The sequence below is a fragment of the Mus caroli genome, unplaced genomic scaffold, assembly GCF_978045245.1.
Source record: "Mus caroli unplaced genomic scaffold, Mus_caroli_1 scaffold_18, whole genome shotgun sequence".
In the NCBI taxonomy this organism is placed as follows: domain Eukaryota; kingdom Metazoa; phylum Chordata; class Mammalia; order Rodentia; family Muridae; genus Mus; species Mus caroli.
Window position 1 is genome coordinate 75,101,294 of NW_028227273.1, and position 27,936 is coordinate 75,129,229.

The 27,936-nt window shown below is 33.6% G+C and overlaps 1 protein-coding gene across 2 annotated transcripts; it reads right to left on the bottom strand.

Annotated features, from left to right (window-relative positions):
* Positions 1 to 393: 393 nt before the first annotated feature.
* LOC110288145 (vomeronasal type-2 receptor 116-like) lies at positions 394 to 27,880 on the bottom strand. 2 transcript variants are annotated; one of them, XM_021154581.2, is made up of 6 exons: positions 27,582 to 27,880; positions 16,672 to 16,966; positions 15,549 to 16,340; positions 14,673 to 14,888; positions 12,241 to 12,364; positions 394 to 1,738 (listed from the first exon to the last, which is right to left on the bottom strand). In XM_021154581.2, exons 1-6 carry the CDS (start codon positions 27,797 to 27,799, stop codon positions 810 to 812), a joined length of 2,574 nt encoding a protein of 857 aa, XP_021010240.1. In that variant the 5' UTR covers positions 27,800 to 27,880; the 3' UTR covers positions 394 to 809. The 2 variants fall into 2 exon arrangements, with proteins under 2 accessions (XP_021010240.1, XP_085688881.1); XM_085832755.1 differs by having other exon boundaries at positions 16,672 to 16,802; positions 27,582 to 27,823.
* Positions 27,881 to 27,936: the final 56 nt, after the last annotated feature.

Here is a 27,936-nt window from a genome sequence, read left to right on the forward strand (position 1 = left end):
AAAATTCAACACGAACAATTTCTGTTACCAGGAATTCTCACATGAGTTGATGCACCAGATAGGTAAATACTACATAATATACGTGTAATCGACTAAATTTAAATGCATATGGCAATAGAAAGGAAACTTACATACAGTTGAACATGTCACAAATTTTGTCAAACTATGAATATGGGCTCTGGTTGGATTGCTCTGGTTATATTATATTTTGAGGAATAAAATATTTTTCTGAATGAAACGTCACACTGAGTTAGTGAGTTAGTAGGTAACACATAATGTCATGAACTAGAATGCCATACCATTATAATTATTTTCATTTAATTTAAGACAGGTGGTGAATTCAATATAAATAAATAAATTCAAACAAAACATTATATATATATATATATATATATGTATGTATATATATATATATGAATTCAATGAGAGACTTACGAATATTATGTTGTTCATTTCTAAATATGGTATATTGAAAAGTAAATATGTAATAAATTTAAAAACAAATTATATGACAATTGAATTGTTAGTATTATTAAATAATAGACATTAAGAAATTACATTCCAATGGATTTTGTAAATTAAATGTTTTGTCATTTCAGGAAGGAGAAAAAATTCTCATGAAGTTTAATAAAATTAAAACAATAAATAAAAAGAACAGTTTCCACTGAGAAAGGACACAAATATTTGACATGATGTAGGAATGGAGCCATCAGGTCTTAGATTCAGAGAAGCTGTTTAACATATCTGAGAACAATATATGAATGTTGCCATTCATGAGAATGTTAAAATAAAAGCTAAATTTTTTTCAACTATAGTTTAGGAAAATTCTTCTTTCTAGAGGGTGTTTTCTTCCTGATATGATTAAATGAATTCTTCTCTGGTCTCAATAAGATAATGTAACACTTGGGACCAAATATGAAGGCAAGGAGTGCTGTGCTGGAAGCCAAGATAGAGAATACTTCCATGGCTACCATGACTTTCCCTCTAGCGCTGTGGTAGACAGGAAGAAAGGTGACCCAGACACAGAAGAACACCAGCATACTGAATGACAGAAATTTGGATTCATTGAATGTATCTGGCAAATTTCTAGACAAGAAGGCCATAGCATAACTCCCAAGGGCCATGAAACAGAGGTATCCCAGGACCGAATGGAAGGCAACAGCTGAGCCCTTGTTGCACAAAATGATGATGTGTCCATATTCAGTATGAGCATCTTGGTCAATGAATGGTGGGGATGTTGCCATCCATATTCCACAAATAAGAAGCTGGATCACGGTGCAGATAGGAATGATGTAGTTTGGACCCCTTGATATCATTAGCCACCTTACCATTCTCCCTGGAAAACTGACCTTAAAGGCAAGGACCACAGTGATAGCTTTGGCCAACACAGTAGCAAGAGCCATAGTGAAAGCAACTGCAAATGTGGTCTGCTGGAGGATGCAAGAAGCTTTGGTTGGCTTACCAATGAAGTTCAAAGAACATAAGAAACAGAAGGTGAGTGTTATGAGCAAAATGTAACTCAGAGCTCGATTATTTGCCTTGACAATAGGAGTGTCTCTGTGCTTCACAAAGATGCCAATAACAAAGGCAGTGAGTGCAGATAAGCACAAAGCTATGCTTGCTAATGCCATCCCCAAGGGATCTTCATAGGCCAGAAAACTCACAGATTTTTGGAAGCAGTTGCTCTTCTCTCTATTTGCATAATGTCTCTCTGGACACTTGACACACTTCTCTACATCTGGTCAGAAATATAGGTTATCTTGAGATCAGAAGTCCAGTCTCTGAAGGTTTCTTATATATTTAGACATCTCTAAATACAGGAACTGTCACAGAAGTAGCTGTATTTTGCTTTTTCATGGACAAAGTAATAGTACACTGGTACGAGTAAGACTAGATTTAGAAACTGCTCCATGATCATTAAATATTTCTTTCCATATTTATGTTCACATACCATAGGATTTGATGCAAGCTTTATTTATTTACTACCATCACACACCTTCCCTTCTCTACCATCAGATTTATCTCACAATTCCTTGAGCTCCCTACATCTACTTATTAATATCATTTTAATAATCACTGAGTCCATACAGATGAGCCAGTGTCTGCACAACTGGGTGATAGCTTCAGTGGGAAAGTATTTATACTTTCAAGCCCTACCCTTGTAAAGAACACTATTATATCTATTTAGGTACCCTTCATCTTCCAATAAATTCCTTAAAATTTCATGGTTGTCCTTTAAATTTTATTACCTAAATGCATTTGTTTTCTGTATATATGATATTTCTATGCCTTTACTGACAATGCTGTAACTCTTTTGAAATTTACTACAATACTAAATTACCTTGTAAACATCTTCTGTGACCTTGATAGTACTTATATTTCACAGATTTGCTTTAATTTCATTATGGGGTATGTAGATTAGAGGAAATATTTTTCCTAATTTTTCCAATTAATGCTTTCTTTTATGTGAATTCTAAATTTACTTTTCTCCATAAAATTCCTTGGATTTTTAAATTCTATCCATTCTCTGTTGGAGTTTATGAAATTGATACTATTACATTTGATAGTACTCAAAATTACAAATAATATGTTTTCATAACATTTAAAGCAAGCATATATTTTCATAGACTATTCTTAGAAAATGTGAGAGATTTTGGAAAAATTCTCTGCTATGGAACTTTTGAATATTTTCATAAATACTATGATGAACATAAAATAGATGCAGCAAAATTTATAAAATATATTATGTTGATATGGTAGATTGAATATGCTAAGCCCAAATAGTTGCACTATTTTAAAGTGTGGCCTTGTTGAAAGAATTTTGTCAGTGTGGAAATGGGTTTTAAGACCCTCATCCTAGATACCTGGAAATCAGGCTTTTCCTAGAATGTTTTACCTGAATATTTTGAACTCTTAGCTCTTCCTGTGCCATGCCTGCCTGGATACTGTCACTCTCTGAACTTGAGTATGTTTTACTAAACCTCTCAATCTGTAATTCAGTCCTAATGAAATGTCCTTATAAAAGTTGACGGTGTCAAAGTGATTGTTTACAGCAGTAAAACCCTAACTAAGACATAAGTTAGTACCTAGAGTGTTATTCCTTTGATCGATCTGTCCATGATTTTCATTGAAAGAAATTGGATTTTGAGATTTTGGATGGAAACAGTAGAATGTTTAAGTTAGGCTTAATGTGCCGTCCTTGTAGGAATATGGAAAACTTTGTTGCTGAGGATGATTTTAACTATAGAAGCCTGGGTCTAGAGGTTTCAGAGTAAAAGCGTTTTTATATGGAGCTACTCTGGTAATATTTTGGTGAAGTGTGTGGATGCCCTTTGCCATTGTCTAAGGAGTTTACCTGAGGCTAAGATAAAGAAGTTTATATTAACAGAATTAGCAAAGGAAATCCCAAATAACTGAACAGAGACTTTGAACTCTGGTTAAGACATATGAAGAGCATTTTTATACAAGTACAGCAATCATAGAAAGGCAAAATAGAAAACATGTTTTAAGTAAAATAAAGGGTCACCAGGAAATGAAATTAAGCTGAATGCTTGTTTCAAGGAGAAAAGGAGTAAATAGAGTAGTGATTTCTGAGCAAGATCTCCCCAAACCAAACACTATTGTTTGTTTTTGCACTTGAGAAGGGAATACATTTGAATTTTAATATGGAGTGAACTACAATTCAGAAATAGGGGGCAAACATGTAAAAGAGACCTTGAGACTGGAAGACACAAGCTTTTGACCCAGATCATGGACAACAGTGGCCATGAGAAATTTAGACCTAGGCATGACGGTACACTCTTTCCTTCCAGTAGACAGAGTCAAGTTGATATCTGAGTTTGAAGCCAGCCTGTAACAGGAGAAATTCAAAGTAGAGATAACCTTAAAACAAGGGGTGTTAGTATGTATGCATTACATCTCAGCATTCTGGAGTCAGAACCATACAGATCTTGAATTCAGGGTTAATTTACAGAAAAAGTCCAATGAGAGCCAAGCTCATGAAGTTATATAGTTGTAAAACAAAAGCTGGAAATAGATTAAGGGGGAAAGATATTCTAGGCCCGTTAAGAAGCTGAACTTGTGAGCATTGGCCAAGTGGCTCTGTCTTATGAGTCAAAAAGAGAAGGAGACTACCAGAACAATTTATTCTGGATAGATGGAGCTATAAATCAGCAATAATTAAGAAAAGATCAGCATCACTGAGGAAAAATTATGTGGGAAGTGTTTTCTGAGAGTAAAAATGCTGTGTTCCACAGATACCCAAAGTTGTACCACAATTTGCTCCTTAACTTGGTGTTAGAGATATCCAGGTTTTACTAGATCTGAAAGTATGAAGGGGTCCTGGAGAGTAACTGGTGCTTGATATTGCGAGAAGCCAGGAAATGGCATTGGTAAAGGTAAAGCCTCATTTGAAGTTGATGGCATAGGAATAGAGAGATCATGAAAAAAAAAAAAAAAAAAAAGAAAAAAAAGTGAGACTTAGCACTATTAATAGAGCCTATGAGAGGCTGCTAATGAAGCCTAGCTGCAGAGCAAGAACACAGTGTACTGCAGCTGCCAATAGAATGGTTTGATCATAAAAAACCATCAGCAAAAGTAGAGTGTTGTCAACCAGAATCTAAACTGCTAGAGCACAGTGCTGGAGAAATAGTGCAAGTCTTTTTGAAGAGCCTAGAAAATCATGTGTAGACCCCAGACTGTGGAGGAAGAAGAAGGAATAATGGTGAAATAGCCTTTGAAAATACCAAAGTGTTCAAGATTCTAGAATTATGGGATATATGCTGAGGAAAGCTGATAGCAGGGATTTGAATCAGCCCAGGTGAATGAAATGTGTTGCAGTCAACTAAGATCAAAAATAGTGGACCCCTGAAGACCTCCTTGACATCAAACATGGAAATCCAGAGTTCAGAGTTTGCCCAACTGGTCCGTGACTTTCTTTGAGGCTTACACTGAAGAGTTTAAATTAATGTCCGAAGAGGTTTGTACTTGGATTTTTAACATTGTTGAAACTTATAAAATATGTGGATGTTATAAGTTGGAAAATACATACGCACTTTTTTAACAATATGCCTAGCTATTGCCTTTATAGATATAAACATACCTATGGCACCTTGGGAATGTAATGTCCCAGTTGAATATGTTTGGCTTGGAGACTGGCACTCTTTGTAGGTGTGTCTTTTTGAAGGAAGTGTGTCATTGTTGGCAGGGGCTTTAAAACTCTTATCTTATGTGCCAAGAAACCAGTCTTTTACTAGTAACCTTCAGAAGAAGATATGGAATTCTCAGCCCCTCTGCATCATGCCTGATTGGATGAAGCCATGCTCCTACCTTGATAATAATTGACTGAACTTTTGAATTTCTAAGCCAGCACAAATTAAATGTGCTTTTATGTGTTGACTTTTTAATGGTGTTTGTTCACAGTATTAAAAACCTATGACAGTGTATTACACAATATTTCAATATTTCTAAAAATGTAATTGATAATCAAAGTATCTATTTAATTTCATTAATAACATTGAATTGTGTATTTCAAAAAATAAAATATAGTATTATCTTATTTTTCAAGTTTTTATCAACAATATTTTCAAACTTACAGTGTTTAGCATTTCTTTGAGCTGCATATTTTTGAGCAATATAATTAACTAACATACAATAGCCATATTTGTTCTTAGTGTCTGAATGGCTTTATTTATTATTATTATTTTTTATTATATATATATATTATAGTTTTTTGAAACAAGGTTTCTCTGTATAGCCCTGGCTGTCCTGGAACTCACTTTGTAGACCAGGCTGGCCTCCAACTCAGAAATCTGCATGCCTCTGCCTCCCAAGTGCATGTGCCACCATGCCCGGTTCTGAATGGCTCTTTTTATGTGTACAGAGGATACATTGAAATTAATTTATTTATTCATGTGTGTGTCTGTGTGTGTGGGGTTGTATGTAAGGATTTCACTTGTGTGAAATTTTATACAAAGTAAAATGTATTATTATTGATAGAAGACAGTATGGACACTTCATAAGATTCAGAACTCTCCATATGAAATTGATAATTGTTGTTTCAAAATTTTTGAAGAATTTTGTTGGAATTTTGGTGTTGTTTGCATTTTAATTGGGCATTTCTTTTGGTTAGAAGGCCATTTGCACTATGTTAATGATATTGAACTACAAGTACAGGAGCTGTTTCATCTTTTGATATCATCCTCAATTTCTCTCTTCAGAGACTCAAGCTTTGTGTCATATGGATTTTTTGCTTATTTGGTTAGAGGTACATGAAATAGGTATTATTTTGTTTATTGTGAACAGTATTGTTTCATTAACATCCTTCACAGATATGTTATTGCTTACATACAGGAAGGTTCTGATTTCTTTGAGTTAATTTTGTATCTGGACACATTCTTGAGTGGTTATATCAGCTGTAGGAAATCTCATGTAGAATTTCAGGAATGCAGAGATAGTATAATTTATAAATACCCATTAATGTAATCCACTATATAAACAAACTCAATGTAAAACATCTTATTAGAAGTAGAAAAAGCATTTGACAATATACAACACCCCATCATATTAAAAGTATTGGGAAGATAAGAACATCAAGGCACTTATATAAATATTATAAAAACAATATACAGCAAACAATCATCCAACCTCAAATTAAATGGAGAGATACTTGAAACAATCCTACTAAATTACAGGAAAAAGACAAGGATGCCTACTCTCTCATTATCTATTCAATATAGTACTTGAAGTTCTAGAGAGACCCATGACACAACAATAGCAGATCAGAAGGACACACATTTGAAAAGAAAGAGTCAAGGTATCACTATTTGTGCATGATATGTTAGTTTACATTAGCAACCTCAATATATCTACCAGAGTTCTTCTACAGCTAATACACAACTTAAGCAAAGTAGCTGAATATTAATTTCACTCAAAAAAATAAGTAGAATTCATCTGCCCAAGATATAACAAAACTGAGAAGAAAAACCACACCCTTCACAATATGCAGAAGTCCTATAAAGTATCTTGATTAACACTTAACAAGTAAATGAAAGATCTATATGACAATAACTTCAAGTTCTTTAAGAGAGACTTTGAAGAAGATCTTAGAAAATGGAGAGAACTCCAATACTCATAGATTGGTAGGATTAACAGAGTAAATATGGCCATCCTACCTAAAGCAATCAATAAATTCAATGCAATCACCATCAAGATTCCAACAAAGTTCTTCACAAACATTGAAAGAGCAATTCTCAACTTCATATAGAAAAACAAAAACCCAGCATAGAAAAATCAATTCTTTTTTTTTTTTTTTTTTTGAGACAGGGTTCCTCTGTATAGCCTTGGCTGTCCTGGAACTGTCTTTCTAGACCATGCTGGACTTGAACCCCGAAATCCTCCTGCCTCTGCCTCACAAGTGCTGGGATTAAAGGCATGCACCACCACACATGGCTGAAAAATCCATTATTAATACGAAAAGAACTACTCGATTAATTATAACCCCTAAACTCAAGCTGTACTACAGAGCTAATGTTAAAACAAATCAAAACAAAACAAAACAAAAACCAACCAAGCAACCAACCAACCAAACAAACAAACAAATACAAAACACATTGTATTGGTACATATATAGATAGGCCATTCAATGGAACAGAAGTGAAGACACAGAAATAAGTCCATGTACATATGGATTTTATATATATGGTTAGACAGGGTTCCTCTGTATAGCCCTGAATGTCCTGGAATTCACTTTGTAGACCAGGCTGGTCTTGAACTAAAAAATCCACCTACATCTGCCTCCCAAGTGTTGGGATTAAAGACGTGCACAAACACACCCGGCAGTACACTTTATATTTTCGACGAAGCCAATAACACACAATAAAAAAGAAAGAAGAAAAGAAAGAGAGAGAGAGAGAGAGAGAGAGAGAGAGAGAGAGAGAGAGAGAGAGAGAGAGAGGAAGGAAGGAAGGAAGGAAGGAAGGAAGGAAGGAAGGAAGGAAGGAAGGAAGGAAGGAAGGGAAGGAAGGATATACCATGAATGATCCTGGTCTAATTAACAGTATGTATTTAGCAATATGAAAAAAGATCTGTAATTATCCACTTGTAGAATAATCAATATCAAGTGGATCAAGGAACCAGTAAAAAACCAAAGAATTCACAAGAGAGGAATCTCAATTGGTAAAAGGCACTTAAGAACAAAGTCCTTAGTGATCAGTTAAATGCAAATCTAAACAACACTTAGATTTTGAGAATGGCTGAGATCAGTAACTAAGGAAAGAGCACATGCTGGCAAGGATGTGGACAAAATGGATCTCTCCACTATTAGTTTTGGAATTGTACAAATGGTTCAATATATGGAAATCCCTCAATGTAATCAACTATACAAACAAACACAAACACAAAAGCCATCTGATCATCTCATTAGAAGCCGCAAAAGCATTTGACAATATCCAACACCCATTCATCATAAAGTACTTGGAAAGATAAGGTATTCAAGGCCCATACCTATACATAATAAAAGCAATATACAGCAAACCAGTAGCCAACATCAAACCAAATGGAGATAAATGTGAAGCAATCCCACTAAAATCAGGGATTTGGACAAGGCTGCCCTCTCTCTCCCTACCTATTCAATATAGCATTTGAAGTCCTAGACAGAACAATTAGACAATAAAAGTATGTCAAAGGGATATAAATTGGAAAGAAAGAAGTCAAAATATCACTCTTTGCAGATGATATGATAGTATACATATTAGAGACACCAAAAATTCCACCAGAGAACTCCTAAAACTGATAAACAACTTCAGTGATGTAGCTTAATATAAAATTAACTGAAAAAAAAAATCAGTGTCCTTTTTCTACTCAAAGGATAAACAGGATGAGAAAGAAAATGGAAAAACAAGACCCTTTACAATAGTCACAAATAATATAAAATATCTTGGTGTGACTCTAAGGAAGTGAAAGGCTTGTATGATACGGACTTCAAGTTTCTGAAGAAAGAAATCAAAGGAGATTGCAGAAGATGGAAAGATCTCCTATGTTCATGGTTTGGCAGGATTAATATAGTAAAAATGGTTATCCTGCCAAAAGCAATCTAAAGATTCAATCCAATCCCCACCAAAATTCCAACTCAATTCTTCATGGTTAAAAAGGGCAACTTGCAAATACTTCTGTCATAACAAAAATCCTAAGATAGCAAAAACTATTCCCAACAATATAAGAATCTCTGGTATAATGACCATCCCTGACCTCAAGCTATACTACAGAAAAATTGAAATACAAACTGCATTTTATTGGTACATTGACAGACAGGTAGATCAATGGAATAGAATTGAACACACAGAAATGAGTCCACACCATATGGTCACTTGATTTTTGAAAAAGGCGGTAAAATCATCCAGTGTAAAAAAAGACTATATTACAACATATGGTACTGGCTCAGCTGGTGGTTAGCATGTAGAAGGAGAATTGATCCATTGCAATCTCCTTGTACAAAGCTCAAGTCTAAGTGGATCAAGGTACTCCAATGAAAACCATTGATACTGAAATATATAGGAGAGATGGTGGGGAAGAGCTTTGAATATATGGGCAGAGGGGAAAATTCCTGAAGAGGACACCACGGGATTTTACTGTAAGATCAAGTATCTCCAAATGAAAACTCAAAAAATTGCAAAGATTCTGTAAGGCAAAAGACACTGTCAATAAGACAAATTGGCAACCAACAGATTGGGAAAAGCTCTTTACAAATCCTAAATCCCATAGGTGGCTAAAATCCAATAAATATAAAGAACTCAAGAAATTAGACTCCAGAAAGCCAAATAACCCTACTGAATACTGAATGCCTGAGAAGCACCTAAAAAATGTTAAACATCATTAATCATCAGGGAAATGTAAATCAAAACAACCCTGAGATTCCACCTCACACCAGTCTGAATGGCTAAGATCAAAAACTCAGGTGACAGCTGAGGGTGGCAAGAATGTGAAGAAAGAAGAACACATCTTCATTGATCGTGGGAATCTAAGCTCCTATAGCCACTCTAGAAATCAGTTTCGCTCTTCCTCAGAAATATGGACATAATAATTCAGGAAGATCAAGCATGGGTATATACGTACAAGATGCTGCAACTTGTAATAAGGATACATGTTCCAGTATGTTCATAGTAAACTTATTTATAGTATCCAGAAGCTGGAAAAAATAGATATGTCCCTCAACAGAGGAATGGATATATTTACACAATGCAGTACTATGTAGTTATTAAAAACAATGAATTTATAAAATTCTTAGAAAATGGTTGGATCTGGAGGATATAATCCTAAGTGAGGTAACTGAATCACAATAAAACACACATGATATTCACTCATTGATAAGAGGATATTAGCCCAGAAACTCAGAATAGCCAAGAAAAAAATTGGTAAAACACATGGAACTTAAACAGAAGGAGGACCAATGAGTAGATACTTCAATCCTTCTTAGAAGGGGGAACAAAATATCCATGGAAGGAATAAAGTTCAGAGCAGAAACTGAAGGAATGACCACACTTAGATTGCCCCAACTGGGCATCCATCCCATAATTTTGGGGTTTCAAACTGGTACAACCACTCTTGAAATATGCCTGGCAGTTCCACAGAAAATTGGAAATGAACCTATACCCAGCTATACCACTTTTGGGTATATACCCCCCAAATGGCCCAATGTATCAAGGAACACATGCTCATAAATGTTTATAGTGGTCTTATTTGTAAGAGCCTAAAAGCTGGAAACAACTCATGTCCTATATCAGAAGAATGGATGCAGAATATGTGGCATTATTAATCAGTTATTAAAATTAATGTCATAATGCAATTTGAAGGATAATGAATGAAGCTAAAAATATCATTCTGAGTGTAGTAACATAGACCCAAAAGGACATACATCACTGTTCTCACTAGTAAGTTGATATTACCCCTCCCCCCGGAAAAAAAAAGGACACATAGAACACTTAGGATGTATCTCAGAGAGTTTCAGAAATTTAGGAAGCAGAAAGGCTAAGATAGAGGTGAAGGAATAAGTTAATGAACTATCGGAGGGTTGCCACAGAGTGGGAACAATGATTTGATTGTAAATAAATAAATGAATTCATTAAATGTGGTGTGTAATTATAGATTTAGAGTATTTGTTCATTTACATAATAGAAGTAACCATAAAAGCATCCAGGGATAAATCTTGATTTGAAGGAAGATGCAGGAAAAAAATAAAAAATAAAGTAAAATAATAGAGTCCAGATGTCACATGGACTTTTATAACCTAAAGCCAGTCCCTAGATGTGCACCTTCCCCTAAAAGAACACAATCCTAACTCTTTTCTAAGCGGTCCAGTAAAAAAAAAAAAAAAAAAAAAAAAAAAAAAAAAAATCTCTATAATTTTTATCCAAGAGAAGCCAGAAAATTACTAAAATCTTCAATGTACAGAATAACACAAAAATAATTCTGTTTTTTGATCACAGAGAAATTGTTCCCATAAACTCAAAACAAAAGAAAATGTTTCAGATGTATACTGCCTTCACACAGGCAAATTTCAGGATAGATATTGGAGGTAGTCATTAAGAATCCCCCATCTCCAGAAAATGAGGTATTAACAATTGATAGCTACTTGGAAGATAATCAGCTGTATACTTCACTGTGGCGAATATGGTTGGTTAAAAACCATTTATTGACATGCACACATGTAAGTATACATTAGTATCATGAACTGTATTAGATACTTTAATTACAAATTCCAGGAATGAGAAAAGGGGTGAATTAATCTGGGAAGAGTGTGAGTAATGAATGTGATGAAAACATATTGTAGGAAATTATCAAACAAATAAAAATGAGAAATGAGCTGTTAATTATTTCTATGAAAATGCAACAGATCTGAGTCATATGATTCTTAAAAATCATTGAAATACATTTTCAAAAAATCTGTGATACTTAATTAAAATGTGTTAAATAAAAGAGTAAATTGAAAAACATTGAAAAGCACAGAGGAATATACTATATCATCCAATATCAGTATTGACACTAGATTGAAGATATTAATCAAGAATAATATCAAATGGGTGTTTTGACCTATTTCAAGGGGATGGTGATGAATATGACATGGAAATACCTATAAATATAATAAATATAACTCATACATGATTTCATCTTAGATCTTTTTTAATTGCCAGCACATTGTAAAACTCAAGGGAGAAATAGGAAATTTTCCATAAAATTTGCATTTACCTGTCTCATTAGAAATCTCATTGTCTGCACAAGGAGTGCACTTGTAGCAGCAGATGGCCTTGCCTTCCAGGGTTACTTTCCTGAATCCAGGCCCACAACTCTCACTGCACACTGACTGAGGGATCTGAGAAGAATGGATAATGTTATTTAATTCTTAGGGTTTTATAAAAATGAACAAATAATTTTTGAAGGTCATACATTGAAAAGCAAATATTTTTATTAATAATTAGACTCATTTAAAAGAGTATTTGTAGTAATAAGGGATGGGATGCTGGTGTAGCTAACAGAAATTCCCAGATGCCTGGAAAGCAAGAGACACCCTGGATCCATTGGGGATGACATAAGTTGATATACCACACTATGCAGAGAGAGAAACTTTAGAGGCCATATCCATAGTTTAGTCAAGGCCCTTGTTTGAAGGATGGGGGAACCAAGCCATCTAAAAGAATATGAACCAAAATTTGCTCTTATCTAAATAAAATACAAGGTCAAAGAGTTGAGCGGAGACTGACAGAAAGGTCAAACAGAGACTATCCCATCTCGTGATACATCCCAAATACAATCACCAAAGAAGACTCTATTGTTAATGCCAAGAAATGCTTGCAGACAGAGTCAGATGTAGCTGTCTCCTGACAGTCTCTGGCTGTGTGTTACCAATATAGATGAGGATGTTTGCAGTCAACCATCTGACTGAGTATAGGGACCCCAATGCGGTAGTTAAGGCCTGAAGATCTGAAAGGTTTTGCAACCCCATAGGTAAAATAACAATAGCAATAATAATCCCCAGAGCTCTCAGGTACTAATCCACCAACCAAAGAATATGCATATAGGAATTCATGGCTCCAGCAGTATATGTAAGAGACTAAGAGACTATGACCATATCTGGCAAAAGTGGGAGTAGAGTGCCTTGGTCCTTTGAAGGCTTGATGCCCAGCCTTCAGAGCAGAATGACATTACTAGGGCGATGATGCAGGAGTATGGGGGTAGGAGGAACACCCTAATGGAATCGGGGGATGGGGGATGTGAAAGGGGATTTACAGATGAGAAACTGTAAAGGGGGGATAACATTTGAAATGTAAATATATAAAATAACCAATACAAATTTTAAAATGGAACATAAAATTTTAAAGATAATGCCCTTGAGAAGATAAAAATGTTTAAATTTTGGTCTGACAACTATCACAGTGCTACAAAATTTGGGATCTTAATGAATTAAGGACATATTTGTGAAACATTAATGACTAGGAACGTGATATTGGAATCCATGGGGTCCATCTAGCCTACTACTAATTTTGTACTTTCTGACAACAGTGTTGAGCATCTCTGCTTCCACCATTGTTGTGAATAATGAATGTTAATTCGAGAGGATTTAAAATTATTATGGGAGCAAATAAACATATATTTGTAGGAAGAAATATATAGATAAATTTAGCTAAGATGAAACATTCTAGTAAAAATTTAATTGTCACTACTTATTGTAATAATGTCACAATTGCAGAGAAGATAGAAGAGAGCTGCAGTATTCATTGAATCCTGCATTCAGAGGATGATATATCATTTTTATCCTTTTTCCTATGTAAACCATACATATTCAAATATAATGCCCTGCACTCTCACATAGGTCTGTAAGGTCTTTCAAATTATTATTATACTTTCGATGAGATAGCACATATTGGAATCGAAGGACCATTAAGGATGGCTAATGTAGATATTATATGATACTTTAAAAAATAATATTCCATATAGTGCAAATCATTTTAATGCTTATTTCCTATTTGGTAACATTATATGGAAAGTTATAGAATATTTAGGGGATTGAGACTTGGTGATAAAATCAGGACACTAGTTGGGAATAGAAAAATGGAAATGTTTCCTTAATTCTAGGATACGAATATTTTTACAGTTCGTACTTGGGGATAAAACATTATCTCTCCATTTCCTAAGCCTTTCTCAATTATAACCATTTGTTGTTATTCTTCTATCCTTTGCAGACTCTGATTCTTCTAGAACCATTAAACAAAATATAGTCTGTCTTATAAAAGTCATTTTGGTCACAGTATTTGAACGAATAATAAAAAATAATTCTAATATTGTTTATGATATTAATCCCCAAAGAGATTTTCCTCTAGTACATTAACACATGTGTAATTTGGAGATAAGATATTTCTCTTAGCACCTGTCCCCTATGTCATTTTTGACAAATGGAGGAAACATAATCCTCATATGAGTGAGCAATGGGGGATTTATTGAACACTGTATTCTTCCCTTGATCTTAATCAAGGAAAATTAAAAGACAGTATACTAGAATTACATTAAAATATTTTATACTGATACTCCAAGTGTAATGGAACTTAAGTCAATCATAATTATATCAGAGAACATAATTGTTTCAATAATATAAGCACAAAGCATTTAGATAATACATAACCCACCTCTGAAAATATTGCTGGCCATTGAATCATTTGTTCAGATAAAGACAACTGTTGACCCTGGGGAGCATTTGCAGAAAAGGATCCTATTTTCACTTTTAATCCAAGACCCTTTGGCAAATTCCAAATGTTAAGAATGTCATACTCTGTATCTATTGTCTGTCTCCAATCTAAACTCCTTTTGTCTTTCACCTCAATATCCTTCAGGAAAGTGTTAAGCTTAAAGAGAAACATAATTTTATATTTCATTGTTCATGAAGGTTAAATTCTGTCGTGAACATCAACATTAATGAAGATTCCATTAATGATGACTTAGTGAAAACCTGACTGTACAGAATAGCTTTATTATTGGTCTTCAAGTGAAAACTTAAAACCAAGTTCAAGTAAGCAATCAATGACAACTGACCTATGAAAAGATAAACTTTTTTGAAACCTAGCAATACTCATTTGCATTTACAATATGTTCAGAGATACATTTTCCAAAATGAAGATACTGATGTCAAGAAATAATTAAAAGGCATCATTTCTATATAAACAAACCATCATTGTTTCACATATGTGTCCCTCTTATAATTTCTTTTGTAGCAAATATATAAAACAATGAGTACATTAATTGCCTCTACTACTGTAAGAAGGCTGAAAAGCTAGATATTGATGAATAGAACTTGACTTTCACTAAGCATATTTGATCCTGGTACCTTGCCAATGATTTCAAAACATCATACATTTGAAACTATCCTGACTTCTATGTAAGATTAGAAACACAAACAGTTCTTGACTGTGGAGAAGATAACTGAATTTTAGATTGCCTAAGTTTGTGGTCTTGCAAATCTCTTATGCCAGACTGCTGACAATAAAATACAGTAGAAAGGTTATTACCTGCCATGGAAAGAACACCATCCCATCTTGATTTTCATATGGTTGCATTTGAAGTTGCTGAAGTCTCATCTCATGGAGGCTGTAAGCCACAGCATACACACCATTGTAAATAATTGTGCTCTCTGCATTCATGGCCACATCAAATATGTGACGAGGGAATACATCCAAAGAAGCATTGGTTTGACAGTTTTCCAACACATGACAATTAGTATCAGCAAATGAGCACTTGAAGAACAAATACCACAGCTTAGGAAGATAAATGTCTTCTGGGTATTTATTGGGATTAACTGTTTGAATAAATTTGGTAAATTCAAAATTCTCTCTATAAGAGTGCTTAAAAATGAGACTCCCATGGAATGAGTCTAACATGAAATAATCTGCTCTGTCAATAACATGATGTTCAATATTCATGATCCAGATATTCCATGTCAATAACCTTTGCTCAATATTCCTAATTATACCTTCCAGCGAATCAATCTCACCATAAATAATTGTTACATTAGTCTCATCCATATTTTCCCAGAATTTGGCAACATATGAAGTCCATGTTTCTGAGGTCATTTTTACAAAAGCTAGGCAGATGCCATTGCTCTCCATCTCCTCCCTAAAATCTGATAGAATTTTATTTCCTTTGTGGTCATCGGGAAGGATGAGACCAACCCATGACCACCTAAAATGAACCATCAATGAAACAATGGCAAGGGAAAGAGATGTGTCTTTGGGGGCCATCTGGTAGAGATAAGGATACTGACCATGGTCACTCAGGAGAAGATCATAAGGTCCAAAACTAATCTGAAGCAAATTGGAAAGAAGAAAAAGAATATTAACATCTAAATAAATTTTATTCCTGAAGGAATAGAAGTCTGGAGAATAATTTAAAGGGACATTACAAATACTACATTTAACAGAAATTTTTTTAGGCCTCTAAGTTTCAGGGACTTACCTGACTTCATTTACTACATAAATAATTCTCTTAAAAGCAAGAGAAACCTGGATTGAACTCCATGTTCTGAGTATTGCTTTGAGGTTTAGATAATTGATCAACCATTCTTTCAGTTTAAAGACATCAATAACATGAACAAAGAGAACTGACTCGCAGTTCCCAAAATCCAAATTTTCTCACCTGTGGAAATTTAAAGAGTTGAAGCAATGTTCCAATTTGGGCAGATGTTATCCATGATGTTCCTGTGAGTGCAGCAGTGAAATTTCTCTTTTTACAATTATAATTAGGTATATAATTTCCGTCACCAAGAGCTGTGAGCCAATTAAAAGTATTAATATGAATGTACTTTCCAGTGAATCTGACATTGTAGAAATCGAATCCAAGAGATATGTTGGGTAAAAGATTGGGATTCCCATTGATCTCCTCAATGGCAAATTGCAGAGCAAGAATATACTGGTAGTTCTTAAAGTTATATCTGTTTAAGTGGCATAAAAATGTTAAGATAATGATCAACTTTATCATACACATCTACATATTTAATACAGTAAATTATATACTTTAGTTTGGAATCTATAAAATATGTAATTTAGTTGCCTTACCATGAACAGATGAACTGGATTATGTAAAAAGGTTAGGTTTAAGCAGGCTCCTTTAACTTTACTACTCATTATTTATTGATCCTTAAAGCATATATTTCATAGGTTGATTCTTTACACATTTTGTTTATGAATTAGGAATCATTTTGCCCAAAATATCACATCTACTGGAATGTAGATCTGTGAATCTCTGGGATCTTCACATAGGAAAACCCACTATTTTATTACCAACCCAACAAGTTTTTAAAGACAGTATCTTAATTAAATAACATTCTGAAGTTCACTTCATGGCATTTGACCATGGAAACTATTTCTCTGATATAAATTTTTTAGTATTGCAGCATGTATTTACTAATGTCTTAAAGAAACAAAAAAAAGCCTGCTTCTATATGTGAATAGATAACATTAAATTGTACAGTAAATTCCCTTTATATTTTTATCATTCTAGTTATGATGTTTTTATGTGTGACTGCATGCATGCATGTCTCTTAGAATGTACAATTGTATGAAGTTCAGAAAGAATACATTCAAGTTAATAAAACCACAGTTTTATTCATATTCACCTTACTTATACTATATGAAATGTGTGTGTGTATCAATGCACTTATGCATTTCACTCATTTAATATTTAATTGCTTCCTTTTTTTATTCAATAACACAGTGTATATACCTTGACTGTAATTTGTTGTGCAAATCACACTGATCTTGAACTCAGAAATACACACCAGTCTCTTATTCTCGACTACTGGGAATAAAGTCTTGTTCTAGCATATTTGCCTGCTGGATTTCTTGAATTTCTTAACACATATGTCTAGATCTCTTCATAGAAAACCTGTAGAGATTCTCTTGATTCACTCCCCTACCCTCTTTATTATCACTGGATTACAGGCATGTACTCATATTCTTTTGGTAGGTATGAACTCAGTTCATCACAATTGGTGTTTGCTACTCTCTGAAACATCTATTTATCTGTGTAGTTATATGTTTTGATGAAAATACCTTTTACTCTGACAGGCTCCAAGTCCACACCTACAGAAGAATATTACTTAATACATGTGTCAAAGTGGATAACAGGAAAAAACATCATTAAGTTTTCATTATATAATTTTTTTTCTGATCCTCCAGTGCTAAAAATTTAGGTCAAAAGCTGTGGAAAGAAACTAAGAACCAGAGGTTAACAATAACCTCATGGAAAAAAATGAATTCTCAAGACAGGAGGGAAGTTATATTAAGGATCTCACCCTAAATATAACAACATGCAATGATCTGTGAATGTTCAAGTGAATAAAAACAGTAGTAAGGAAAATGTAAGTCAGCATGAAGTCCAAACCCTAACTAAGTGAGAATTGTTAGTTAGGGATTTATTGCTGTGAGGAGAAACAATGAACATGGCTATTCTCATAAAGGAAAATATTTAATTGGAGATATCTTACAATTTCATAGTTTTAGTCTATTATTGTTATGGTGGGAACCATGGCTTTATTCCTGCATAAATGGTCTTCAAAATTCATCTGACAGTTTTACATCCTAATCCACAGGCACCAAAACTAGAAACTTGAGCACTCTGACTAGACTTGTTCTTCTTAGAAGTATAACTCCACCAACAAATTGACACACTTTCTTTCACAAGTCCATGCCTACTCTAAGGAAACATATCCTAATAGTGCCACAAGGCATGGTGAAACATCTAAACAGAATAGTCTATGAAGCCATTCCTCTACAAACCAGTACATTCTACTTCTTGACCATGATAGTGTTATAGCCATAAAATAATGCAAAATTAATTAAGTCCACTTTAATTTCCTATAATCTAAAGTGGCCTCAAGTTTTTTGGAAGTTCAAAGTTTCATCTGAAATTTATGTAAAAATGCAATATAATCCCATGAAAAATATAAATAAATATGTAGAACACATACTTCCAACTTATAATGGAACAACTTATAATGGAAATTTGAGAAAAAAGAACATAGTCCGAAAATAATGTACCAAAGCAAGATCAAATACAAGCTGAGCAAACTCCAAACACAGCAAGTCCATGTTTGATTATAATTTATCTTTACATGTCCAATTCCTTTCATCTCTATTAAATTCAAAATACTTCTTTCTCTTTGGCTTTTTCCAATCCAAGTTATCAGTGCCTGTGGGCAGTTATATCACAGCTATGTTATCTTCAACATTAAGGCATCTCCTTTGGAGTTTGACAAAATGGATCCTCTATGTCTCCTTACACATACATCACTGTTATAATACTGACCTTAACAAGTGCCCTTAGTCACAGAGAAAGATGCCAGAATACCTTTTTTCAATCCTTGACTCTTAATGCCAGAACCACATGGCTGAACCTGCTAAGTTATGTTCCTTGCAAGAGCAATAACTTGGCTCCCTTGGAAAATTAAATCTTTACCAATTTTCTATTCTTGTGGTTTTCTTCTACTTTCTAAATTATTATAACCAGCAACTCTGTCTGTAGACAAGATTGGAAAAGGCCCAAAGTCAATATTCCTTAAGAATAAGAAAGTAAGTAAACAAATGAATAAGTATTTAACCAAAAATCAAAAAAAGAAACACATAACAACAAAAAAATAGCCCTTCAAAATGAGAACCCTTTTTCTAATATCAACATTTGTCGTCTTTGTGTTTGGTCGATGTGAAGACCCACAGTGACCATAAAATGCCTTATGAAGGACAACTTACACTTTCAGAGATCTTGTTCATTTAATCCTTGTGGGAAGCATTGCAATGTGCAGAGATAAATGGTCTTTGACAAGAACCTGAGAGTTATACATTTTTATCCTCAAGCAGCAGAAGTGAAGGCCCTAGACAAAACTGAACTTCTTAGAGTTCTAAATCACAATATTTATAGGGACACAGTAACTCTACAAAGACCACAGCTACTCTTTTTAGGCCACTTAGTATGGACCAGGCATTCACATACATGAATCTCTGTGGTACATTTCTACTAACAGAACAAAAGTATTGCTATTTTATAATTTCTAAAAGCAGAGTCAGGTTTCTTCAATGTGATTTTTTCCAGATAAATCTTTTTCTGGGATGGCTGACCCTCAAAGATACCAAGGGAGTACACAGTGATCTTGATTAAGAATTGTATTAAAATTTGTCAGGAACAGTCTTTCTGAGTGCAGAGGTGATTTCATTATGTTGTAAGATTTTTCTAAATTACCTTCCTAAAAACATCAAAAATATTTTGTTAATGAATTAAATTGATCCTCAGCTCCATGCCTTTGACCAGAAAACATAGTGGGAACTTGTACATGTCCAATAGAGAAAAGGCAATCTCTAAATTGAAGCAAGATTTGTAATTCTGAAAGTTTGGGCTAAAATGGTAACATAGCTATTAAAAACTGGACACTTTTTAAAAGGGGTTTGTTCTTAGTATTTAAAAGCCCAAAACTACTGTCATAGTCTCCATTGGTTATGTAAAGGTTTCTTGTGTGAGTAAAATCATTTTAAGTTCTTATGATTGAGATAACCTGTTTGAGAAGGAGTCAAAATATAAATATTTCTGTGGAGGTTAAGTCTTGTACTGCCAATGTTTGCTTGATGCAGCTGTTAGATAGGTCTCCAACGTCACATGAATTGGTTGCATGAGGTTGTAGAATTCCAATATTGTTTAAGGGGCATGAGGTAGGTTCCTCACAGTTTCCCTGGCTTGATAAGATTCCTATATTATTATAGGAATTTCCATTAACAGTAGCACCAAATAGGGCAGTGACATATTAATGAAAGCTAGTTTGGCACTCTTTCTATCACTGGTAATCTTTCATGCCAGGTAGATATCCAGTTGAATTTCTGTGATCAGTGGAACCAGGAGCATTAAAATTTATGGGACCTCCTTCCTTACTGAGACATTGTATGCTTGTTATGTCCAAGCATTTTCCCTGAATAAATTTGTGTGCAAAACCTGATTTACTAAATATTCTGTAGTTGATTAATAAGATTTTGGATAGTGTTCTAGCCTCCTGAGGTTTTGTAATGAATATAACTTGAAAATATGAAGTAGAAATCTCAGAAAATGCTTTCAATAAATTTCTGACTTTTAAATTGACTTTAGCAGAGATTATCAAGTGGGTGTAGCATTTTCAAAGGACATATCTTTTAAAACAATATATTTTGTTTCAGAGCCTCTATCAGTTGAACAAGGGTTGTCCTCAACATATTTTTTTGATTTCTTTATTATATTATCAAGCATTTTGAAAATATGGTATTTCTACTAGGTACGCATCTCCATGCTTCTGGATTTGCAGCTACATTTTTTACTTAAACTTCCTTTGTCACTTTTTTTGAGTTTTTTCTTCAAAATATCCCCCCATTCCCATAAACATTTCATATTTTAATATATTTTCCTCTTTTTTCAGACATTTTTGATAACTCTTTTTCAGCCAACTTTATATATATATATATATATATATATATATATATATATATATATATATATATTCTTTACTTAGGCTATTTTAAACTAATCATGAGGAGTCATAAGCAGTTAAAATGTCAATGGTTCCATAAGAGATCCTTCTTCTCTTTCTTATTGTCCATACACTCTGGGAAACAGTTTAACAACTTTACACTGTTGTGGAGTTTGGAGTACACCAGCAACAGATACTGTAGACTTCTTTCGTTGCTTTTTATATCTTTGAGGGAGTCTTAAAGAATGATTTATATTTAAATGCTTCAGTGTAAGCCAGTTATGTTTTTTATATTTTGATTGTTTCATTTTTTCAGTTTCTCCTTCATAGGTTGATTTTATTTATTTATTTATTTTTATTAGCCTCTCCTGAGCTACTTTTCATAAACTTTTATGTTAAGGAATAAACATTGTTCTTAGATGCTGATGGAGACAGTATTAATCAATTCTCCTCACAAGTATGTGAATGTAATGACACCTGAGCACATATGGCTTTTTGTCATCTGTCAATTCCTTTCTAAGCACAGTCCAAATACCAAATGCTGTGAGGGGCACAACTAGTCCTCCATTTTCTGTAACCCAGTTGTTAATATCTAACTCTGTTTTCTCCCATGCATTCATATCTAAAGTTTCCTTTCTTGAAACAAAGGACTGACCATTTTTACAAACTGAAGAATGTCAGTCAAGTGGCTGGCGTTAAACTTAATGACTTTTTTTCTTTTAGAGTATTCTTAATAACATCTGTAATGAACTCTCTGTTGGTAGAATCAATTTGCTCTGTCCTGATAGATACATGAAATGCTCACAAGCCAGATCTGATGGCTCCTGATCTAAGGATGTTGCTGACAAATCCCAATAGAACTGCTAAGAGAACTGCCTTGTTACAGCAGGCAATTAAGGATAGAGTGATGGCTGATGCCCTACTGTAGGCACTGATGGTACTCAACTAACACAAACAGGTTCTGATGGCACCTACTATGGGCTTTTGCTGATGGCAGCAGGAAATTTCAACTCAGTTCTGATGATTCATGGTATAGAGCAGGTGATGCTGGTACCCAAAATCAGTCTCTAGTGATTGCATTAGACAATATCAACTCCTATTTCTCACCCTCCATAACCACACACTCCATGATCAAGGGGTTTGCAAGGTTGAGCTGAGAGTCTTATCTGTGTTGACATAACTTCTTCAAAATTCCTGTTTCAAAGAGGCAATTTAGATTATGGGACCCCACGACCTAGAGAAGGTGTAGACAGGGTACAGGGTAGGACTCAAGTGTGACTTTAAGTCTGAGGGTCTCCAGACATTCCAGCTTTCACACTATGCTGAAATGCTGATGATAACTTCTTAAAAGTCCTAAAAATATTCTTGCTCTTTCTGAGGGTAAAGGCTGTAGGTTTTAGGAGAATGGCATCTGTAGTCTGGATACAAATGGTTAAGTAAAGAGTCCTTGATCTATCTCAGCAGAAACCGCACAGCTTGAAATTTTAGTATTCTAGTTATATGTCTCAGGAAGAAAATGGGACACTTTGAAAAGTGATTTTACAGTTTATTTCTAAGTTCTAAAGCTTTTCTGATTAATCTATCTAAAGATTAGGGAAGAGCATACAGATCCTGAGTGGGCAAGTGAAAAAAAAAAACAACTCATTTTCTTCTTTGTCTAAGAAGTTTTCTTTCAAAAACAAAAACAAAAAAAAAAAAAAAAGAAAACAAAACAATACAAAACAAAACCAACAACAACAACAAAAATCAATCAATCAATCAATCAATCAATCAATCAATAAATAAATAATTCTCCCCAGTTCCTTTGACTCTTCCCTTTGTTCTCAGCAGTTATACATCTTTCAATGTACATGATCACATGTTAAAACATACATCATAAATTTTCACATAAAATCAAATAATAAATTGAAATAGGAGTTTACAACAGAGAATGTTTACATGCATATCCAATAGGAATATTTATTTGCCTAAACATTCAAATCTAAAGTTTCCTTCCTGGAAACCAAGAACTCACCATTTGTACAAACTGAAAAAGTCAGTCAACTGGCTAGTTCTAAAGTAAATGAACATTTTCCTTAAGAGTATGCTCAATACCATCTGATTAGAATTCTCTGTCAGTATAATCATCTGTCACACACACACAGGTTTATTGAAAATTAAAAAAAAAAACATAACTAAGTTATTAGTAAATTTTTGTATAGTTAAAATCAGTCAATATTTTGTCTTCTGTCTTAGTACCTATACTAAAACATAATTCCCCTTTTATGACCTTTGCTTAACTGTTTTACAATCTCTTTGAATGTACTCTGAGTAAAAGGAAGTCAGGTTACTATGTAGAAGCAATTAACTAGTGACACATGGGAGACTGGCAGAGTTCTCAGAGAAGGACTGAATAGGAGTTCAACTATAATAAAAAGGTTAATAAACACAAACATAATTTTTATGGTGAGGAGCAGGAATTGCTCAGCAATTAATGGTGTCATTTTTCCAGAGAAACCAACTTTGATGTCCAGAATAATCTTAGGCAGCTCAAAAACATACAAATCTTGACAATCTAACACAAGAAATGGACTCAATCTGTTTGAAAATGAAAGGGTCACATATTAACGCATGAACAAAGACACAAACACACACAAAAAGAAAGAGAAAAGTAGTCATAATAATATCAATCTGATGGCAAGCAATAGAGGTACTGAAACAGAAAAACAAGATAAAAAACCTGTCATGCTGGGAATAGGAAAATTGTTTAGACTACCTACTTGAGTATATCTATAAAATTAACTAAAACCCTATTTTGTTAATGCATGCATGTATTTTGAAATTAACTTCATTTTTATTTGAATAATTAATAAAGTTATTTTATATAAAAGACTAAAATGATAAAAATTAACACATGAATTTTAAAGTAAAGCATACAGATAAAATGTATATGAGATAATCTGGAGGAAAAAATGATAATTAGGATTTCTAATTTGAGAAATAATATCAATGACATTTTCTCATGCATAAACATTATATATTCAAATAAATACATATAAAAATTCTAAGATACATATAATTTTTGAGAATTCTGTATATGCTGGGAATTAAATAACAATCACTAATAATTGAACAGATTAACTCAATATCTACAGTCACAGAACAGTGATCAGAGTCAACTTCAGTAAAACAGACTTGAGCACTCCCTTTTTCATACGTAATTCATAAAGCACATGCTTTATAATAAATATAGTTTGAAAATGAAAACTATTTTTAATATTTATATACTTGAAATTATAAAATGATTGCATAATTTCCCCCTTTCATTCTCTCCAGGTAAATTCTTATGCACTTCCTTTATCATTTTAATTTCATGGAGTCTTCTTCCATTAATTGCCCAGGAGGACTTGAAGTTGCTAGTCATGCATACACACACATGCAAACATCCACTCACAGGTACAACCACAAAAACTCACAAACAAACACACAAACATACCTGTATCCTCACACAGACACACACACACACATACACACACACACACAAAAGAAAAACAGAAGCATCCCTTTGAGTGCACACACACACACAAGTGTAGGTAACTAATGAATGATGTGAAATAGTTTACCCAATGATTAGTATTCTTACATAGGAAAGATTGTAATTTTCCCCAAGAAAGATTTTATGTAAAATCACTCTACATCTGTCTTATTAGTTATAGAATGCAAATGTTTTAGCTGGATGCAAAATTCGACTTCTAAAAGGTGAATGGTAAAATAAACCTTACAGTGCTGACAAAATGGTCCATCAATCCTTACCACAGTGAGAACTTGCCAAACAAACTTATGCTGCAAGCCTGAAATATATGCTGTGAGCTGCTTTTGTTTGCATTTTTAAATTTGATTGACTATAACGCTGCAATTTATGTTTTCCTAAGACTACACACAGAGAAAAAGAGAGTTCACAAATAAGACATTACTGTCAAGGACAAGTACGAATGTGATAAAAGAAGGCAATTGGTTACAACGGCTTAGGCCCCAAGAAAAAACTTTTGTAGTTACTTAAAATAAAAATAAGGCCATGAAGGAATTGTGTTTGCATTAAATAACAGTCAATATTTTATACTGAAAACTGCATTTCTGAAATTAAAAAAAATTGTGAGATGAAGTATAAAGCATTATAGTTAGGAATGGGACCATATTTATTGCTTATATACTTGAGAGAAGACAGGATAGAAATAATCCAGAATGACATTACCTACATGAGAAATGTTCTAGAAAATGGGCTTGTTTTTAATATGAAAATTGCACACAATGGTACATAGCCCCAGCAAAATAATAAAATCTATTAAAAACAATATTGCCTAGAGTGGAATTCTTACAATACATCAATTTTATCAAACTATGAACAGTAAAACCAGACTAGTAGTTCACATATCCTATAGTACAGCCTGTACAGTGAAATGCTAGCTACTGCACAAAGTATGAGAAACGCATAATCATATACATTGGTACCTGAAATACTGAGAGTAAAGGGAACCAGAAAAGTGAACTTATAAGGAGCATTAATCATAACAAAATAGAAAAGGGCCTATCCAAAAATTAAAGTTGCCCCATCACTAAGCATATGAGAACATATAATGATTTCTTTTGAGTCAACATATGATTCACTAAAAATTTAGAAATACCATTAAATATTTTACACAAATAACAAAATTTACATACCCATATGTGATATGTTTAAATATTCAAAATTAGTGTGTCCAACAATGAAATGATTAAGTTTCAATTTATATCTAAACATTTTCCCTCCATTCTCCTTGATTTAATAGCTCAATACCTCAAATGATTTAGCAAACACAGAGTACTCTCTCATAGAGCATAAATCACCTTATTCTTCACTTGATGTTTTTAATTGTTATTTTGACAGATTCCCTTTTAGAGATTCTAAAATCTTTCCTGTATTTCCTTTGGTCATTTTCTGCTTCTCAATTTCTAACATATTTCTTCTTGTGTTCACAGAGATAGATAAGAAATATTGTTCTATTTCCATGCCATACTACCTATTGCATACATACATAAGAATGTATTCTTGGGAAAGGAATTCTGGCTTGGATAAAAACATCTTATATACTTTATTAAGAAACATACAAGAATATTTTTGTCCAACTCAGCAATACCTGTCTGACACTATCCATTAACCTGGGTTATTTAACTAAAGGTAAGAAATAGCACCATAATGAAACTGTTATAGTCAGAAAGCCTTGTTAGACACACATATAAAAATGAGAGTAAAGCCAGGCATGGTGGTGCAGGCCTTTAATCCTAGCCCTCGGGAGGCAGAGGCAGGCTGATTTCTGATTTTGAGGCCAGCCTTTTCTACAAAGTGAGTTCCAGGACAGCCAGGGCTATATAGAGAAACCCTGTCAAAAAAAAACAACAACAACAAAAATAAATAAATAAAAAAATAAAAAGAGTAAATGCTACAAACCAATGGAGTAAACAGGTAAACACAGGTAAACTGTCTGAGATTAAAATTTAAATTATCAAACAAACACATAAAAAACATGAGATAGATGAAATATGTATGTAGCATGGAAGTATTCCCCATTTCTAAATGTGATGTTGTTAACACTGTAATCAGCTGCATGTAACACACATAACCTCTTCACTCAAGTTTTACAACATTCACACAGAACTTAGAGCATTTAGTGACATCATCTAATGCCACTTGTACAATCAGTACATTGAAAATGCTAAGAACAAGAAGGACAGACAGGCTTAGAATAAATCATTCTTCCTTGAAATCATAACAATAAAAACTCTTCAGTCATTTTGGCCCAAAAACAATAATAAATAAGAGATTATGGTTAACAATAAAAGAAGAAACTAAAGTGAACTCAGTTCAAGTTTCGATTAACTTTACCTCTGAGTGAGGATAATAATTTAAAAGGAAAATAAAACTGATGAAAAGATTTTAGAAATTCTATGAGTGAATTGGCCAAAATACAATATAAATGATTAGTAAATTTTAATGATTATACCATTGAAGATATAAGAATTTTGAACTCAAAAAATAAATAATTGAACTTACTGTATGACATTGTCCAAGTAGTAATATGGAATAGTTGAATGTGACATTTTCTTCAAAGAGTAGAATGTGTGAAGTGGGAAAAATGCTCCAATTACAACATCTCCTTCATGGTGAAATTCTTCTGAGATTTTGTAATAACATGTACTGATATTATAGTAAAAAGCGGAGACAAATTCGGGAATTTGCAGGAGTCTGAAGATAAAAATCCAAGAGAACATCCTATTAGATCATATGTGTGCTTGATGCAGAAAAAATAGTGTCCTGTACATATATGCTTGGTTCATGTTTTTATAAGTATGCATGTTTTGTGTTTATTGATGACTCAGTTTGTCACTTGGATTATTCTAAGGGATTT

Excerpts from the sequence above, each read along its gene's own strand:
- LOC110288145 (XM_021154581.2), bottom strand. The coding sequence starts at position 27,799 with ATGTTCTCTTGGATTTTTATCTTCAGACTCCTGCAAATTCCCGAATTT. Across the intron at positions 12,365-14,672 it reads GGCCAGCAATATTTTCAGAG|ATCCCTCAGTCAGTGTGCAG; the intron begins GTGGGTTATGTA and ends CATTCTTCTCAG. Across the intron at positions 1,739-12,240 it reads TGAGATTTCTAATGAGACAG|ATGTAGAGAAGTGTGTCAAG; the intron begins GTAAATGCAAAT and ends ATTTCTGACCAG.